Consider the following 19,387-nt stretch of genomic DNA (forward strand, 5'->3'; position numbering starts at 1 on the left):
GGGTTTGAACCGCCAGCTTTCTGGTTAGCAGTCAAGTGCCTTAGGCATTACTCCACCAGCCCTAATACTAAAACTCCCTGCTTCTCTCAAATAATAGTAGTAGATGCTTGATGTCGATAGAGAGCATTCTGAACAGTGTGGTAAATGTCCTATTGAAAGAGACATGTCCTTTTTGGTAGTATCCCAACAGTGTGGCCAAATTCATTGCCAGCTTTTAAGCTATATGCTTTCTGTATGAAGGGTTTCATATGTAAAGATTAACATGTTAATGTTGCCTTTTTACTTGACTGTTGGGCATTAATGACAGAATAGGAAAATAAATCAGGAATACAAAGTCAATAACTAAAAGAAAATAAAAGCATTTTAATACTGATTTTTAAGCTGCTGTTAGTATTATTCTCAGTTGCTGACAGATGATAATTCATGGCAAAGACACGGTAGATACTTCACAGGAACTTCAAACAACTTCAACAGCAGTAGACACCAATTCTACATTTTTATAATATATTTAAAGTCATTCTTTTACTCATAAACACTCATGTTAGGATTCTTTCCAATTTTGTAGTCTATACTGTATTAATTTCAGCTGCTGACAGATGATAATTCACGTGAACATCCCTAGGTTCATAATTCAGGGTGGCACAGGCAACTGAGACCACCAAAATCATTCTGGCAATACAAGTGTCTCAAATATTTTCCTTTCTATCTTTCCCTTTCCATGTCTTTGTGAAAATAGAATAGCCTGAATAGCATGATTTAAGGGGAAGACCCACACACCAAAATTGTTTTGTTATTGGCAGATGTATCACAGTTAGAGATGTGTTTGGTTTAGTTGATAGTCACCCTTGGGAAGGTGAGTGGTGAATGTAGAAGGAGGGAAAGAAAGGAAAATGGCAGCTATTCACACGTCAGTATAAGGTTTATGATTAGCTCTCTGGTGGTAGTGTCATGTGAGATCGGGACTTCTTACTTAGAGGGATCAGAAGAATTCATACTACCAGGTACTTCAGAGGAAGGTGAGGGATAGGGGAGTAGTGCAGAAGAGTGCTTTGGATAGGGAAAAGACAACAAGTAGACACGGGCTCCTAAGGGATGAGGGTGGAAGGAGGAGCAGGAATACAGAAAGGGAGGTGAAGTAAAACCCAAACCAGGTCCACCTCTGCTGCCTACCCCTCTTGTCATTCCTCGTTACAAAGGAGAGCTGCCGTCCACCTGCTAGGAGGGTCTGCTCTCTTCTCACCCTGTTTTATTCTGCCTTAAGTGGCATGAAAAAGCAGTAAGGCATGTACCCTTGGAAAGTGAGCTAGCTGCATTATATGCTGAAGCATAAACAGTCTTTATGAGTATCAAGAGACTCTTGTTTAACAGCATTGGTTATGTGTTGAATTAGATGTTGTACACTGTGCAATAGCAGTGAGGGATCAAACAAAAAAGTCAAGTAGTGTCCTCAAGGATTTTACTTAATAACAAAAATCAGATATGTAAGAATATAATTATAATACTGGCAATATGTGGTAAGCACTATAAAGAAGGCACAAGGAAGAGAATATTTCTGGTGAGAGATGGGGAGAAATGGGGAATAATCATTTGTGAGATAATATTTGAACTGACCTTAAAGGATAAGTGTAATATGTCTGCAGCAGTGAGCTCAAGCATGGCAATGATTGTGAAAATGGTGCAGGACCAGGCAGGGTTCTGTTCTGTGGTACATGGTGTCACTGTGAGTAGGAACCACTCAGTGACACCTAACAGCAACAACAACAACAGACAGGTAGAGGATAATTTAGGCAGAAGAAAATGTGTGAATGGTATGTGGGTTTAAATTAATAGTTCATTCTGTCTGCAATTTAGATCGTATTAAAAAGAATTTTGGAAAATTATATAGAAAGGTCAATTGAATGCAGGTTTACTAAGGACTTTGAATGTCAAACTTGAATGTGGGCTTTGTTCATTTATAGGGACCCACTGGTGTTTTTTGAGTAGGAGAGAAATTTAATCACATGTGGGAGCCTGAATAATGTGAGCAGTTTGTGATTGGATGCTAACTTAAAGGTTGGCTGTTAGAAACCACCCAGAGGCACTATGGAGGAAAGGCTTGGCCAGTTGCTTCCATAAAGATTACAGCCTTGAAGACTATGGGGGCAGTTCTACTCTGTAACACATGCAGTTGACAGGAGTCAGGGCACACTTGACAGCAGTTAACAACAGCAGCATAATTTAGTTAGATTAATGTGCCAGGCAGGATGGATTAGAGAACAGGGAGACTTAGGCACTAGATAATTAAGTGGCTACTGTGATCACAGAAGAGGTAGTGAGACCTAAACTTGAATTGTGGCAGTAGGAATGTAAAGAAAGGAGAGACACTTCAGAGATTCAGATTATGAATGCCAGTGATGAGCCTGCACCTGTGCTTGTGCTGTACTTTGTTACATGTTACAAAGACTTAAAATCTGGTTAGAACAGGAGAGGAAAAAGAAGATGAACGGAGTGTTGACTAAGGTTTACAATCTGGATGACCTAAAAAATGGTGGTGCTAATAACAAAAAAAGGTCATTGGGAAGAGCAGTAGTTTTATCTACTTACCATGTAATAAAACCAAACCCACTGCCATTGAGTCGATTCCAATGCATAGTGTCGCCTATTGGTTTTCTGAGATGGTAAATCTTTACAGAAGTAGATTGCCCCATCTTTCTTCCATGGAACAACTGGTGAGTTTGAACTGCCAGCCTTCTGGTTATCAGTCACATGCCTTAGGCACTGTGCTACCTGAGCTCCTAGCATGTAATAGAAGTGTAGAAATGGCACTCAGGAGAATGGAAGACCAGGAAGATAGGGGTCAGCTTTGGCATGTTGGTAGACAGATACCAGGAAAACAGGGTTTCCATCCTGATTCTAAGGAGTCCTGGTGCATAATGGTTAAGAGCTTGGCTGGTAACTGAAAGGTTGGTGGTTTGAACTCACCCAGTGACTCCATGTGAGAAAGACATGACAGTCAGCTTCTGTGAAGAGTACAGCCTAGAAAACCCAATAAAGGCAGTTCTCCTCTCTCATGTGGAATTGGTATGAGTCAGAATTGACTCAGTGGTACCTAACAACAGCAACAACATCCTGATTCTTCAGTTAATTAGCTGTGTATCCTGGGTTAAGATGTATGTAATTTCTCCAGGACTCTTTTATTTTGTCACATCAGTTGTGAGGGATTCTGGTGAAGTGATTTGACAGTCTCTTCCAGTTCTATATTTTATCTTTTGAGTTTTATCTGTAAAATTCTGAGTCTCAGGCTAGATTAGTGACTGATGAAGTGTTCTTCATCAGATGAGTCCTTCATCAATAGACAGGAGATACTTACCTGGTTGGTCATTCATTCTGTAAAAATATTACAGTAACAAGCTTGTAAACTGGATATGTTTTACGATACTCTCTAGGTTTTATATGTACCAGTTCTTTAAAAAGGTAGAATTAAATCTAACCTGACAACTGAGTTTCAGCATGTGTCAAAGTGATTTTAGGTTAAGAGAATAGTATTTTTACTTTTTAAAAAATTTATAACAATTTACAAATTTTTATTTCTTAGGTTCACTAATGTATTTAAATGAAGCCACACTTCTCCATAATATCAAAGTTCGGTATAATAAAGACAGAATTTATGTAAGTATTTTATCTATGGTTTATGTTTTTGTGAGATTATTTATTTTACATATTACTGTTTGATGTTTTGGACTTGAGATTTTCTAACAGGAAACCATACATGATCTGAGCCTGTTGAGTGGAGTGTGCACTCTGTGAAGACAATGATTTTTATCCTCATTAGCTGCTCTAACTCCTGGCATCTAGTAGGCACTTAGTTAATACTTGTGGAATGAAAATTAATTCAGAAACATTATCTGATATCTTCCAGACTAAAATAAAACATCCAGGTTGATTATTTTAAAACACTATAGTTATTTTTCATTCTGATTTTGTTTTTCTGGTGTCTCTTTGTAGATCTATTTGATAAATCCACTTTCTATATTGTTATATAGAAATATAGAATATATATTTCTATATTGTTATATATATTGTTATATAGAGAATTTAAGGCAACCTATAGGAAATATATATTGAAATAAAAAGTTTGAATAAAGATAAAATACAAATTAGAATAGAAGGCAGTATGTGAGGAAATAGCAAGAACACAGAAAGCTGACCGTAGAACCTAAATAGTTCTGTAGTGTTTCAGTAAGCTCTAGATATCTTGCTTTAACATTCTATATTAGAAAATGAAAAGAATGCTTTTAATGTAAATCATCAGGGTTTACACCAGTCATTCAGATGGATACTGACTGGTATGCTTTAATTATAAGTATTCATTGGTTAGTGTACAAGATTTTATTCTGATACGATCTCGTGGTAGATTCCTTTGTTGGCTGGAGATAAATTACTCACTATAGTTCTCCTCTTATAAAGATGGGACTCTTCATTATTTTTGAACGAAGAAAACACATGGCTTCTTTGAAACCTCTTAGATCAGATGACAGTCTTAGTCTTTTATATCACTATCAATTTGCCTAATTGTACTTACTTAATTCTGACTAAATTACCTTTAGTCTTTGCCATCTGTCTAAGTAGTGACAGCTGGGAAGTAGAACTAATCTAGTTTTTTCCAAAAGAGTTAACTTGACATCATTCGAATGTGTGTGTGTGTGTGTGTGTATGTATATATTCAAGAGTTTCTTGAATTTCTCAAAATCAATTAAGCAGTATATTTATATGGCTATTCTCGATTAGAAAAAATACCTTGATACAAAATCCACTCAATTGGCAGATCATACTGGGCATTTGATGTGTGCTAAATACTGCCCTTGGCACTGAGAAAATACAGATTTTTAATGTTGTGCTTGTTCAAATGGTTTAACTTTTAGTGAATAAAGTGGAAAGTTGGTATAAACAGAACACATCAGTTTTCAGGTAGAACTTCTCAATTTTTTTTTTTTTAAACCTGTCTTACATCACTTCGTGGTAGTGTAGGAATCTTCTTTATTTGAACAAATTTTAATTGTTTTAATATCTTCTTGAGATTTGAAAATCTTTTTATTTTACTGAGTGATTGTAATTTCTTTTTATCTGAGATAATTTATTTTTATTTGGGATGTTTATGCAAAGGATTAATAGCCCTTTGGGTTATTATCTCATCTGTCTTTTAATGCTTTCTGTGTTACAGTAGTAATACACTTCCTGACTGTGAAGATTAATAACTGAAAATTTATGTATAATATTTTAATTATACTTAGAAAAGTTAGTTGCCCCATTTTTTCACATTAGGTGCAGTTGATCTACAAGTCTTTGCTGAATTGTGTGATTGATAGAAAAAAATGATATCTAGTTCTCTGGGAAATTTTAAGTTTTTGCTCCTTATATATAATATCTGCATCACATTGAAGAACTGAGTTTTTAGGGTTCCTTTTAGCTTTCTTTTGCTACTTTCTCTTGTAAGATATGTCTACGGTTAGATGACCTCTTTTAGATCATGGCTGTCTCAACATGAGTTCCTGTTTGGAGACAGAATATTTTTTAGTTAACTGAAGCCATAGTTGGTATGCTTTTTTTTTTTTTTCCCCAAGTCAGTTACGCCTTTTAGTTATATAAAAACCATTAGAAAGTAGCAATATATAACTATAGTCATTATTAGTATGTTAATATGTAAGGGAAGGAAGCAATTTAAAATAAGAGTTTATATTTGATATTTTTATATTTTTCACTAATTGGAATTATCACATCCTCCTTTAGATTTGAGTAGAATGATAGCTAATCCACATTTAATGTTCTTCGTGGTTATTAAAATCCCTGTGATTTTCTTTTTTTCTCTCCATAGAAAGATTATTATCTAGATATTCCTTATATTGTACTCTAATCCAGGAGATGTTTTTGGGAAAATTCGCTAAACTCTAGGTTAGTAGTCTAATAGTCTAGGATTTCCACGTCATTTCCCTTCCACAAGTAGAAGCAGCAAAGAGAAGAATGTGGACCTGCATATCCTCATTTTGCCCTTATAACTAAACTACAACTTTCTTTTCCTACCCAAGAAGGAATTTTATAGATACATTTTTCTGATCTTGTAAAGCCACCGTTAAATTCCAAATTTAAAAGCAAGCTTAAATTACTCATTAAATATTTAGCCCCTCAGTGTTCTAAACAGTGTAAGTAAGTCTGGGACCAAGTGGTCACCAGAGAGCTAAATCAGTCCTTGGCATTCAGTGATCGGGATGGACTGAGAGGTCCTACAAGCACTATTAAACTCTTCAGTAGCAGCCCAAGATTTATGAGCACGTGAATAATGTACTCTAGTTGAAGAATATAGATGACCAAAACTTGGGCTGTAGAAATAGAACTGGAAGAGTCAATTTGAGAAATAGACTTACCAGGAAAAGGCTGATAGAAATGTAGGCTTACAGACAGATTTCTGTCTGTGATGACTTGGTGGTGATGGCATCAACCTGGCACAGGATACAGGAAGAAAATATTTTCTTTTAGGCAGAAGGATGTCGGGGGAAATAATCGTGACTTTGGACTTGATGAATTTGAGATGCCTGTTGGACATGAAGATGTAAATATTTATTAAGCGTTGGAAAAATACGGGTCCTATAGAGATGAGGGAATGTTCAGGGCTGAAAATGTACATTTTGGAGTCCTAGTTATATAGAATCTTGAAGGTATGGGACTAGATAAAATCTACTTTATTTCTTTTGCTGTACTTTCTTGATTTGTCTCTCCTGTGATCTGTGTTTAGTTTTAAATGAAAATTATAATTTGAAAATGTTTGTGCTTTTCCTGTTCAGACATATGTCGCCAACATTCTGATTGCAGTGAACCCCTACTTTGACATACCTAAGATATATTCTTCAGAAACAATAAGGTCATATCAGGGGAAATCTCTTGGGACCATGCCACCTCATGTTTTTGCAATTGGTATGTAATTTAATTGTATCTTAAGTACCTTCTTATATTGTAGAAGTTAACTGAGTTGAATATGTTTTGGAGGACTTGCATGCATTTATGGTATATTAACATTGTTAGGACCATATATTTTACGTAGAGTGGGGAAGAATATCTTTGCAGCCAGCTCATGGTTTAGTCATATATTACCTATGTTAAAAACCTATGTCCTTCCTAATAAATGTGTCCACCCATTTGAAAGCCAGACATTATAAAATCTGACCTGATGGTTCTTTTGACTCCTCAACACGGCCAGCTCCATATGAAATGTGTAATTTTTCACAACTTTGAGGCCCCAGACCTTCCACTGTTATCCGTGTCATCATTTGTGAGTGTTACTAGGTTAGATTGGAGCTGTGAGAGCAGCTTCTTTTGTGCATGATCTTGTGTCAGGGCTTCATAAAACTGAAAGTGATATAGCTTCATGTTGTGAGGAATCAGCTTCGAAAACCATAGTATCTGTCTTTGCCTTTCTCATCCCCTCTCTCATCTTGAAGCACTATAGCTCTGAGGCACAGAGAAATGAAGTTATTTGACCAAAATTACAAATTGTCCTCACTGGTAGCTGGTGGCAGCAAATACAGATGTTAGCTAACTCTTTTGAGCCAAACATAATGAACAGTTAAATTGTAACATTCTTAGTGTTGGTTTTTAGTGCAGTTTCTCTTGCTCTCTCTCTCTCTTTTTTTTCTTTCCCTTCATTCCTGTTTCAGCCTTCATTTCATGATTTAGGTGACCATGGAATTAGTAGGCAGGGTAAACATGTCAGCCCATATCCGGTGCAGCAGTAGGTTAATTTGTTGTACTGAGAAGCTCTAATGAGCATTGGTATGTTCTCTCTCATCTGGCAAAAATGGGACAAAACTTAGAACCTCAATGTGAGCAAGCTCATCACTGGAGAGAAGCTATGTGTTTAAAATAGAAATAAACCAACTTTTATTTTTAGACTTTCACTGCTAATAAAAGGTGTTTAGAGTGATTCCACAGAAGTATGTAGAGCAGGTTGCTGGTAAAATTGGTCAAGGAGATGGGCATATTCTAGCATTTAGTGTGTAGTTGGTACTTAGAGTAAAAGCCATTTGTAAATCTTTATTTTTCAAAGATAAGTAGCACATCTCTGAAGTGAGAAACAGTTGTCTTAGGGCCATATTAGTCAGGAACTAGTTTTGAATTAAAGTTGTTTTAATTGGAGATTTCTTTAACAAAATACTGAATTAATTTGTACTTAACTGGTTCCTCTAATCTTATGTATATCTTACGTATATATAAGAGGTTGGCTGTTAACTAAAGGGTTGGTGTTTCGAACCCACCAGCCACTCTGCAGGAGAAAAATGTAGCAATCTGTTTCTGTAAAGCTTACAGCCTTGAAAACCCTATGGGCAGTTCTACTCTGTCTTACAGGGTTGCTATGAGTTGAAATTGACTTGATGTCAATGGATTTTTTTACAGGTTAGTTATAAAAATGTGTATGGGTATGTATTTGAAATGGCAAATATAGGAAATTTAAAGCAGTTAATTTTTTCTATCTTTGAAATGCTAATAAATTCTGTGAGATGTTTAAATTTGATAATAGTTTCAAAAGAAAAAAAAAACTTGTAGATATATTTCACAGTTATAATTATTTTTCTCCAGCAGAATTTTTGGTTGCCAGGTAACTTAATTGGAAGCTTGTTACTTCCTGCTTTTCTCTGGGGACTTCATTAGTTATGCTTAGGGAGCGTTTTTTATCCCTCTGCAGATCTGCTCTTGTGTTATGGAGTCCTGGGCCCCAGCTAATAATATGGAAATATTCCAGTACAGACTTAAGAGATGTTTATTTGGATTTCATATTACTCAGCTGTCAGGATAATAAGAGTATTTTCAGTAAACACTTTTAGAAATGTTTTGAAATTCTTGAATGATTTTCATTTTAAAATTTGATTAACTATAAAGTACACATTTATCATTTCTTTAGGAGCAAGTACTCTTTGATTTTAATGAAATTTCTGTCTTAAGTAAGTTTGTATGAAATAGATTGTTCACCTTTAATGTGTTATTTTGACCCTAGCTGATAAAGCTTTTCGAGACATGAAAGTGCTAAAAATGAGTCAATCTATCATCGTCTCTGGAGAATCAGGAGCTGGCAAAACAGAAAATACAAAATTTGTTCTAAGGTCAGTATTCAGGCAATCTGGAATATTTTGAACAGGTTGACTTTTATTACTGCTTTTGGCAGACATTTGAAATGGTGGGCTTTATCCCTTTTAAGAAACATGCATTTCATGTACATGCTAGTGGTAAATTGTCGAATGCCAGCTTTAAAATGTTATTTTCTTGGGGATTCTGGAGGACACCAGTGCTGGTTAGCAAAGGGAAATCTGGGAATGTTCAACCTTTCTATTCTGTTCTCAATATCCCTGCTGTTAGTGTAGGTGGAACATTTTTTACTGCATGTTTGTGATGATTGTCTCCCTCCCCCTCCTTTTAATTTTATTTTCCCACCTCCATTCCCATTTGCTGCCTCAAATTAAACTCTGTACTTTTTTTGCATCTTGGCATTTTAAAAATGGAAAGAACCATAGCCCTAATTATAGTACTTTCAATTTTCAGACTCAGGGAATAAATCCAGTGGTGAATGTTCTGCTAGGACCAGTGCATTCTGAATTCTTTTCAGAGCTCCCACTTTATTACAGCTGTAGGTTGATGGTTGTGTGGCACCACACTTTTTGAAATTTTGCTGTTTGTTAATGCCAGTGTATATGCTGTTCTGTTATTTACATAAAATCTATCGAAGAGTTTATTATACATATGCAGTTTTGGTTAAGTGAATGCTCTTATTCTTTTCGTAATGTATGTGATAGTCATATGGTGAGTCTCTGCTGATATACACCTGATAATGAACAAAAAATTAAGAAACTGTAAACTTATGTTGTGATAGAAACTTATATTGTATATTGCCATTTGTTTTGAAATATAACAGGCAAATAGCCATTCTAACATGTTGTACCTTTCAGTGTGGCACAATGTGAATTGTGGTAACTTCCTAGTGTTTCAGTGGCAGATTGCCTTATTTTCTCAATTGAATTAATAGCCTATCATAAATGACTTTGGTATCTCATACAGAAGAGAATATTCCTGCATGAAATGTGTGTCATATTTAAAATCAAATTGTTAGTTAAAATCAGAATGTCCCACAAAGCAGTTAAAGGAAATACTGATTTGAATGTTAAAGGCAGTCAAAATAGAATTTTAAATAAGTTTAAGAAGCTGTGACAAAATACTTGGATCTAAACATACGCTTGTAATTTTTAAACATACAGATACTACAACTAAGTTTCTTTTAAATGATATTAAAGCTGTAAATATAATATATGCAATCTTACTGTTGTCTAAACATTTCCTTATCCTATATATTACAGGTATCTGACTGAGTCTTACGGAACAGGTCAAGATATTGATGATCGAATTGTTGAAGGTATTGTTAATTTTTAAAACTCCATTTCCTGTTGTGATGAATGTAATGAAATTAAGTTAAGGGAATCCTTTCAGTGATCTGGAATGGTCTTTCCCCAGAGGTCCAAATGACTCCCATCTTTTCCACATCTTTGCTCAGTTAATTATCATCTTCTGAGTTCCTTCATTTTAGTGTCCTTCCTCATCTCATAAGAGCTCTAATAGGACAGGAATTTTTAATTTATATCCCAAGTGCTTGGAATAACCCCAAACCAAACCACTGTCATTGAGTTGATTCTGACTCATAGTGACCGTGTAAGACAGAGTAGAACTGCCCCCACAAAGTTTCCGTAAATCTTTATGGAAGCAGACTGCCACATCTTTCTCACGCGGAGAGGCTGCAGTTTTGATTAGCAGCTGAGTGCTTAACCATTGTGCCACCAGGGTCCTTTTGTCTCTGGAATAGTACCTTACAAATAGTATGTGCTCCATAAAAATCTGCTGAATGAATGGAAGAAATATAGGAAGCTCTCTGGCCTCTTGATTTTGTGGACCTGGTTTTCTTGCTTTTGACTTCCACCTCCCCAATTGTACTATGGTAATGTTTGAGATGCACCAGGAGGGTATGTTTTTTTTGTCTCCCACAAGAGTTACTGGGAATAAAGTGCTCTTCAGGCAAATTATTTTAAAGAAAGAATCTGTGTGGAAGCTGATTTCCTTAAGCTGTTTGTGTTTGTATATCCTTTAGAAATTCTTCTTATAGTCTATGTGGAAATTTCTCATCTAGGCTATATCATACTGAGTCTAGACACCACAGCTTCTACCCCTCCCCTATCATAGACTCCTGTCTGATTTCTCTACTTGTATTCTTTCTTTCCATTAATCTATTCTCTGTATTGAAGCTGGAATGATTTCTTTTGCTTTAAATCCTTTAATGGCTTCATATTGCTCTCAAGATCAAGCCCCAAATCTGGAATAGCACCTCCAGTGCCAGGTGTGGTCTGCCGTCTTTGCTTTGCTCCAATTATGAGTCATGTTTCCTCTGATTCCATGCTGGTGTCCTGTAGTGCTTTGGAGGTGTTTAGATTTCTCTGAAAACGCTTTCTCTTTATCCTTTCCTCACTTTTCCCCCACTGGGCAAAAATAAATAAATAAATAAAAATATATAAAAGTAAGTACTTTTATAATGGTGATGATTCTGTAGCATATATAAGAGGTATTGGGCATTGTATGATGTGCTTAGAATCTGTTACTTAATTAAATCTTCAGAGAGTAAGGTAGATATTATCCACCTGTTTTACAGTTAAGAAACTGAGGTAATGAGAGTTTCAGTAAGTTGTCCAAGAGTATATTGCTAAGTTGTGGAACTGCCATATAAACCTAGGCATCTTAACCATTCTGTGCTACACTAAATACACACTGTAGCATCTTCTGACATTTAAAGAATATCAGTTGAACAAAAACTTATAAGGGTGTAATATATTCATGCATTTTGCTAGGTAATAGCAAAAGGATGTGCATTTTTTCCACAGTTAAGTAAAATGTAGCTTTTGTTGTTGTTGTTGTTGTTGTTGTTATGTGCCGTCAAGTCAGCCCCGACTCATAGCGACCCCTCCTTGGGTTTCCGAGGCATTATCACTACGGAAGTAGGATTGCCCAACCTTCCTTCCGAGGAGTGGCTGGTGGGTTTGAACCGCCAGCCTTCTGGTTAGCAGTCAAGTGCTTTTAGCCACTGTGCTACCAGAGCTCACATAGTGGCTAAGACACTTGCCTGCTAACCAGACGGCTGGTGGTTCAAACCCACCAGCCACTCCTCGAAAGGAAGGTTGGGCAATCCTACTTCCGTAGTGATACTGCCTCGGAAACCCAAGGAGGGGTCGCTATGAGTCGGGTTTGACTCGACGGCACATAACAACAACAACAAAATGTAGCCAGGTACTTCTTAATACAGCTCTAATAAATATTTTTAAACTTGTTTGTTAATAAAGTTTCTCATTTTAATGAAATCATCTTAATATGAATAATTTTCTAGTTGTACTTATAATTCTCAATTGTGGTTGTGTGACACCAGATGTGAGTGATGGATTACCAACAATAAAGTACCTTACTTAGTGACAAAAACACCCATTAAAATTGAATAAGTAAGTAAGAAAGGAAAAATTATAAGTTAACTCAACAGATTATTGTTTTGATTCATTCACTTGAGATGCACATTCTCTTGAGAATAAGCTGTAATCTTCGTTGCTTTTTATGGTCTCAGAAATGTTATATGCTGTTTGTTTTCTTTGAATACTCTTTCCCCACTTCTTTTTCTACTTTGCCAACTCCTGCCTATCCTGTAAAACTTAGCCCAGACTGATATACCTAAAACTGTTACCTAATTTTAGTTAAACCTTCCCAACTCCCTAGATTGGTTTGACCACTTTTTCTTATACTAGTACCTATCACACTGATTTTACTTCTGTGTAACACTCAGTTCCTTATGAGGAGGACCATGGTAAAACCAAAAACCAAACCCACTGCCATTGTGTCGATTCTGACTCATAGCGACCCCATTAGGTTTCTGAGGTGGTAAATCTTTATGGAAGTAGATTGCCCAGTCTTGCTTCGACGGAGTGGCTGGTGGGTTTGAACCACGAACCTTCTGGTTAACAGTCAGATGCCTTAGGCACTGTGCTACCAGTCTCCCTAGAGACCATGGTAGATAATATAATTACTAATTTTCCCATCTCCTTCATTTTGCATAGTAGTAGATCTACTTTGGTAAAGGTTGTAGCCAAGAAAACCCTATGGGGAAGTTGTACTCCATCACACAGGAGGGTCACTGTGTGTCAGAATTGACTTGATGGCACCTAACAGTAGCAATAGCATAGTAGATACAAACTAAAAACAAACTCAACTGCCATCTAGTCGATTCCTACTCATGTGACCCCCATTGGGTTTCTGAGGCAGTAAATCTTACAGAAGTAGATTGCCCAGTCTTCCATCCACGGAGTGGCTGGTGGGTTTGAACCATCAATTTTCTGGTTGGCAGTCAAATGCAAATAGTTAATAAATATCTATAGGCCTTGACATTGCATGCAGATTCCTCCTTGTTAATGTATTCTTTAGGTCTTTTTTCTGTCTGTCTTTATCTACTTACCTGCCTACCTGTCTATAAAATTGTTGTTGTTGTTGTGTGCCGTCAAGTTGGACCCGACTCATAGCGACCCCTCCTTGGGTTTCTGAGGTGGTATTACTATAGAAGTAGATTTCCCCATCTTCCTTCCAAGGAGTGGCTGGTGGGTTTGAACCACCAGCCTTCTGGTTAGCAGTCAAGTGCCTTAGGTACTATGCTACTAGAGCTCCTGTCTATAAAATAGAATCTTACTATTTGTGCTATTTGGCAGTTTTTCTTTATGTTAATTTTTTAATGGATTAATTTCATTTTCTCAATAGCCAATCCACTTTTAGAAGCTTTTGGAAATGCAAAGACTGTTCGCAACAATAATAGCAGTCGATTTGGAAAATTTGTAGAAATACATTTTAATGAAAAGGTAAGTGACAATCAATTTTTGGTGGTATATTTGGAGAGTGTGTGAGAAGTAGAAATGTCTTGATAGAATTGGTGGTGTCCATCATTTCTGGGTAAATTGGAGTTGCAACTGTACTGGAGCTCATAGTAAATCCATGTAAGTTTCTCTCTGTTACTTTAAATAATTTAGAGAAAATACATATATTCACTTTATATGAAAGGACTATCCAAAAGCTTCTTTCACAATTTATAACCCAGATATTGGATTTGACTTCAGCATTGAGTATTACCTTAGAGCTGCTTCTCTTGTAAAACATTCTAGCTGAACTTGGATCAAGGTGAAGTGCAAAACCAATTCTGATTCTAACGGGACTCACGACTTCTAATGAAGATGTTTCAAATGAGGGACAACTTCTGTAGATACTTTAAACCTACATTTTGTTATAATTTTTCCCGTTACTTGATAAATATTGCAACTTCTTTACTAGACAGTTGTTATTAGAAAAAATGAATAATTTAGTATTGATAAGTTATACTTTAAGACTTTAAATGCAAAAATGTATTTTCTCTTTTTTGTTTTTTAGAGTTCAGTTGTTGGAGGATTTGTTTCACATTATCTTCTAGAGAAATCTAGGATCTGTGTTCAAGGCAAAGAGGAAAGGAATTATCATATCTTTTATAGGTTGTGTGCTGGTGCTTCTGAAGACATTAGGGAAAAACTTCATTTGAGCTCCCCGGATAATTTTCGGGTAGGTTGAATGAAAAGAAATTTCATACAATTTGTGCAAATTGAATTGCCTTCAATTCTAAAATTTATTTCAGTGAGATTTGGATACCTAATTGTATGTAAATTTCATTAAATAAAGTGTAATGTGATAGAATGACAGCTATATTGAGTTATTTCTGTTGAAATTTACTGACAAGTTTATAATATACTACTGTATGAGGAGATACGTAATGGGATATGTAAAAGGATAGATGTTAAACCTCTTATTAATTTAAGCTTGATAAGAAATTTATAATAGTTCTGTAATGCTAGCTTTAACGTTACCTTTGACTTATCTGTAAAAACAGTTTGACCAGTGAATTAATATTTATAAAGGACATATAATTGTCTTCCTTAATTTAGTTCAACAACAAATATTTATTGCCTCCCCAGGGGTATTTATTGCATTATGCCAGGGGTACAAAGAAAAATAAGACACAGTAGTTTCTGTTCTGAGCAATGTAGAATCTCGTAGGAAACATATACACACACATTAACTGATACATAATATGTTGAATAACAAGAGAGACAGATGCATAGACAGCTGTGACAGCCTGGGAATGTTAGAAAGCTTACTGGAAGAGGTTTAATTAGATGAAGAAAGATGGGTAGGGTATTTCTGCTAAATGGAAGAGCATGAATAAAGAAAGACCAGAAACATCTAAAGGGTAAGGCAGAAAGAAGTGGGAGGTGACACTGGAGAGCTTGGTCTTACTTCTGTAGTTAATAAACTTTAGGTAGAAAATTAGATACCAGATCTATATGCTTCACTCTGGCATTAGGATGGAAGATAACTTTAAGGGGATAGGGAAGGAGTTAGGTAGAAATTAAAAGCAGAGGTGGACTGATTAGGAACCTATAGCAATAGATAGAATAAGAGATACTAAGTGCCTAAATAGGAGTCCTTGGGTGGTATAAATGGGTAAGCATTTGACTATTAACCAGAAGGTTGGTGGTTCTAACTCATACCGTAGACAAAGGGCTAGTGATCTGCTTCAGAAAAATCAAAGGCTCTGAAAACCTTTTGGTGTGCAGTTCTACTCTGTAACACGTGAATTGGATTTAACTCAACAGTGACTGGTTTTGGTAGTTTTCAAGTGCCTGAATTAGGTCAACAGTAGTAAGATTACAGAGGAGGGGATATGCAAAATATTAGGAAGTGAAATTCATAAGTCTTGGACATTGTATATGGTACAAGAAAGATAAGTGTGAAATAATGTTTCTATTTCTGACTGGAGATCCTGGGTAGATGTATAATACTGTTATTGGGGTCGTATGTTGGTTTTGTGGCATGCAGGATGGATCACCTAAGTGTAGATGTCTGGAAGACAGTTGGGTCAGTACTCTGGTGATAGTTAAAACTGCAACAGTGTGCAGATGAGATTGTCCAGGGAAATTTCATAATGTAGAGAAACATGCCAGGGTGCAAACTCTGGAGTTGAACAGGATGAGCAGAGGAAGAGTTTCCCAAGAAAGAAAGCACATGTGGAGTAGTAAGAGAAGTACAAGGAAAATCAGGAGTTCTGAGTGTCACAGGAGCCATGGGAGAAGAATTTCAGGAATGTTGACTGGGAATGGCATAGCATAATTTACAGATTCTCATCCAGAAAATACTGTGCCCGTAAGGGGGTCTATGGAGTCTCTGGTGCAAACATTCTTGGTTGCTAATTGAAAGGTTGGAGGTTTGAGTTCACTCAGAGATGCCTCAGAAGAAGGCCAAGCAGTCTACTTCCGAAAGATCAGCCCTTGATAACCCTGTGGAACACAGTTCTCTAACATATGAGCTCACCAGAAAATTGACTCAGCAACTGGTAACTGGTGGGAATCATGGGATGGGGGTAAGGAATGTAGTTTGTACAAAGGTGCTCAGGTGTATTAGTTTCTTAGGGCTGCTGTAATTAATTACCACAAACTCTATAGCTTAAAAACAACAGCAATCTGTTGCCTCACAGTTCTGGAAGTTAACAATTGGGATTCAGAGTGACAGCAGGTTTATTCTCCAAAGGTTCTAGGGAAAGATCCTTTCTTAACCTCTCCCAGTTTCTGGAGCCCTAGACACTCCTTGGCTTGTGGAAGTATGATTCCAGTATCTGTCTCTGTCTTCACATGATCATCTTCCCTCTGTGTCTCTTCTCCTCTTCTTATAAAGGACATCAGTCATAAAAAGATTAAGGCCCACCTGAAGGATCTGATCTTAACCTAACTAATCACTTCTACAGGAACCCTATTTCCAGATAGGGTCATATTCACAAGTGGAGGCATGGGAAATCAGGACATTAACATGTCTGTTTTGCAGACACAATACAACACATAATAACACCAGGAATTCTAATAATCCTATTTGGGTAGAATCCTTCATTAGAGAATTATGACACATATGATTGTATTTAATTATTGTGCTCTGTATGTGTATATGTTATGTGTATTTTGTTTTTATGGCCCAACTTCTCATTATTTCAAGCAATTGCTTTTAATATGTAATCAGAAATTTTAAATTTTATGCTATTAAAATGCATCTTTTTTAAAAAAAATACATTTTATTGAACTATAATTTATGTACAGTGAAATACACAAAACTATAGTGACATGGTGCATAGGTTTCAATGTAGAAACCTTAGTCTTACAGACTAAGACAGACTAGGAAGAAGGAGGAGGCCATCCACTTCTCAAAAATTGGCCAAGGAAAACCTTATGATTAGCAGAGAAACACTATCTGATACATTACTGGGCAACTTTATGAATACCTTGGAAACATTGTCTGACACGGTGCAGGAAGACTAGCCCCTTGGGTCAGAAGGCACTCAAAATAGGATTGGGAAAGAGCAGCCTCTTTCAAATAGAACCAACCTTAATGATATGGATAAAGTAAGTCTTTCAGGACCTTCATGTGCTGACGTGGCACAACTCAAATCAAGGAGAAACAATAATCGGAACATGGAATGTATGAAGTATGAATCTAGGAAAATTGGAAGTTGTCAAAATGAAATGGAATGCATAAAGATTGATATCCTAGGCATTAGTGAGCTGAAATGGACCAGTTTGGCCATTTTGAATCAGACAACCATATGATCTACTATGCTGGGAATGACAAATTGAAGAGGAATGGCGTGGCATTCATCATCACAAAAGGTGTTTCAAGATCTGTTCTGACATACAGTGCTGTCAGTGATAGGATAATATCCATACACCGATAAGGAATACCAGTTAATAACGACTATTACTCAAATTTGTGCACTAACCACCAAGCCAAAGATGAGTATATTGAAGATTTTTATCAACTTCTGCAGTCTGAAATTGACCAAACATGCAATCGAGATAGGTTGTTTATCACTGGTGATTGGAATGCAAAACTTGAAAACAAAGAAGAATCATCAGTAGTTGGAAAATTTGGCCTTGGAGACAGAAATAACACTGGAGATCGCATGATAGAATTTTGCAAGACCAATGACTTATTCATTGCAAATACGTTTTTTCAACAACACAAAGGGTGGCTATACATGTGGACTTTGCCAGACGGAGTACACAGGAATCAAATTGACTACATCTGTGGTAAGAGGCAATGGAAAAGCTCAATATCTTCAGACAAAACTAGGCCAGGAGCGGATTGTGGAACAGACCATCAACTGCTTATATGCAAGTTCAACGTGAAGTTGAAGACAATTAAAACAAGTCCACGAGAGCCAAAATATGATCTTCAATATATCCCTTCTGCATTTAGAGACCATCTAAAGAATAGATTTGATGCATTGAACACCGATGACTGAAAACCAGAAGAATTGTGGGATGACATCAAGAGCATCATCCATGAAGAAAGCAAGAGGTCATTAAAAATACAAGAAAGAAAGAGAAGACTAAAATGGATGACAGAAAAGACTCTGAAACTTGCCATTGAGTGAAGAGTAGCTAAAACAAATGGAAGAAATGACAAGATAAAAGAGCTGAACTGAAGTTTGCAAAGAGCAGCTTGAGTAGACAAAGCCAAATTACTATAATGAAATGTGCAAAGACCTGAAGTTAGAAAACCAAAAGGAAAGAAAATGCTTGGCATTTCTCAAGCTGAAAGGACTGAGGAAAAAAATGTAAGCCTTGAGTTGCAAAACTGAAAGATTCTGTGGGCAAACTATTGAATGATGCAGGAAGCATCAAAAGAAGATGAAAGGAATACACAGAGTCACTACCAAAAAGAACTGGTCAATCTTCATCCATTTCAGGAAGTGGCATATATTCAAGAACCAATGGTATTGAGGGAAGAGGTCGAAGCTGCACTAGGAAATCGGCGAAGAACAAGGCTCCAGGAATTGATGGAATACCCATTGAGATATTTTAACAAATGGATGCCACACTGGAGGCACTCAGTCAGTTATGCCAAGAGATTTGGAAGCCAGCTACCTGGGCAACTGACTGGAAGAGATCCATATTTATACCCATTCCAAAGAAAGGTGATCCCACAGAATGTGGAAATTATTGAACAATATCATTAATATCACAGTGTAAGTAAAATCTTGCTGAAGATAACTCAAAAACAGTTGCAACAGTATATTGACAGAGAACTTCCAGAGGTGCAGGCTGGATTCAGAAGAGGATGTGGAATGATGAATATCATTGCTGATGTCAGATGGACCTTGGCTCAAAGTAAAGAATACCAGAAAGATGTTTACTTGTGTTTTATTGACTATGCAAAAGCATTTGATGGTGTGTATAAC

At 36.5% G+C, this 19,387-nt stretch overlaps 1 protein-coding gene across 1 annotated transcript in view; it reads left to right on the forward strand.

Annotated features, from left to right (window-relative positions):
• MYO6 (myosin VI) overlaps window positions 1–19,387 on the forward strand; it is a 118,573-nt gene that overhangs the window by 19,524 nt on the left and 79,662 nt on the right. Inside the window, exons 3-8 of the mRNA XM_042782585.1 lie at window positions 3,575–3,648; window positions 6,816–6,945; window positions 9,020–9,125; window positions 10,371–10,426; window positions 13,843–13,940; window positions 14,503–14,667. Coding sequence (XP_042638519.1) covers window positions 3,575–3,648; window positions 6,816–6,945; window positions 9,020–9,125; window positions 10,371–10,426; window positions 13,843–13,940; window positions 14,503–14,667 — 629 coding nt within the window. The remainder of the gene's footprint in view (window positions 1–3,574; window positions 3,649–6,815; window positions 6,946–9,019; window positions 9,126–10,370; window positions 10,427–13,842; window positions 13,941–14,502; window positions 14,668–19,387) is intronic.

The sequence above is a fragment of the Orycteropus afer genome, unplaced genomic scaffold, assembly GCF_000298275.1.
Source record: "Orycteropus afer afer isolate SDZICR_OR568_19922 unplaced genomic scaffold, OryAfe1.0 scaffold00380, whole genome shotgun sequence".
Taxonomy (NCBI): Eukaryota; Metazoa; Chordata; class Mammalia; order Tubulidentata; family Orycteropodidae; genus Orycteropus; species Orycteropus afer.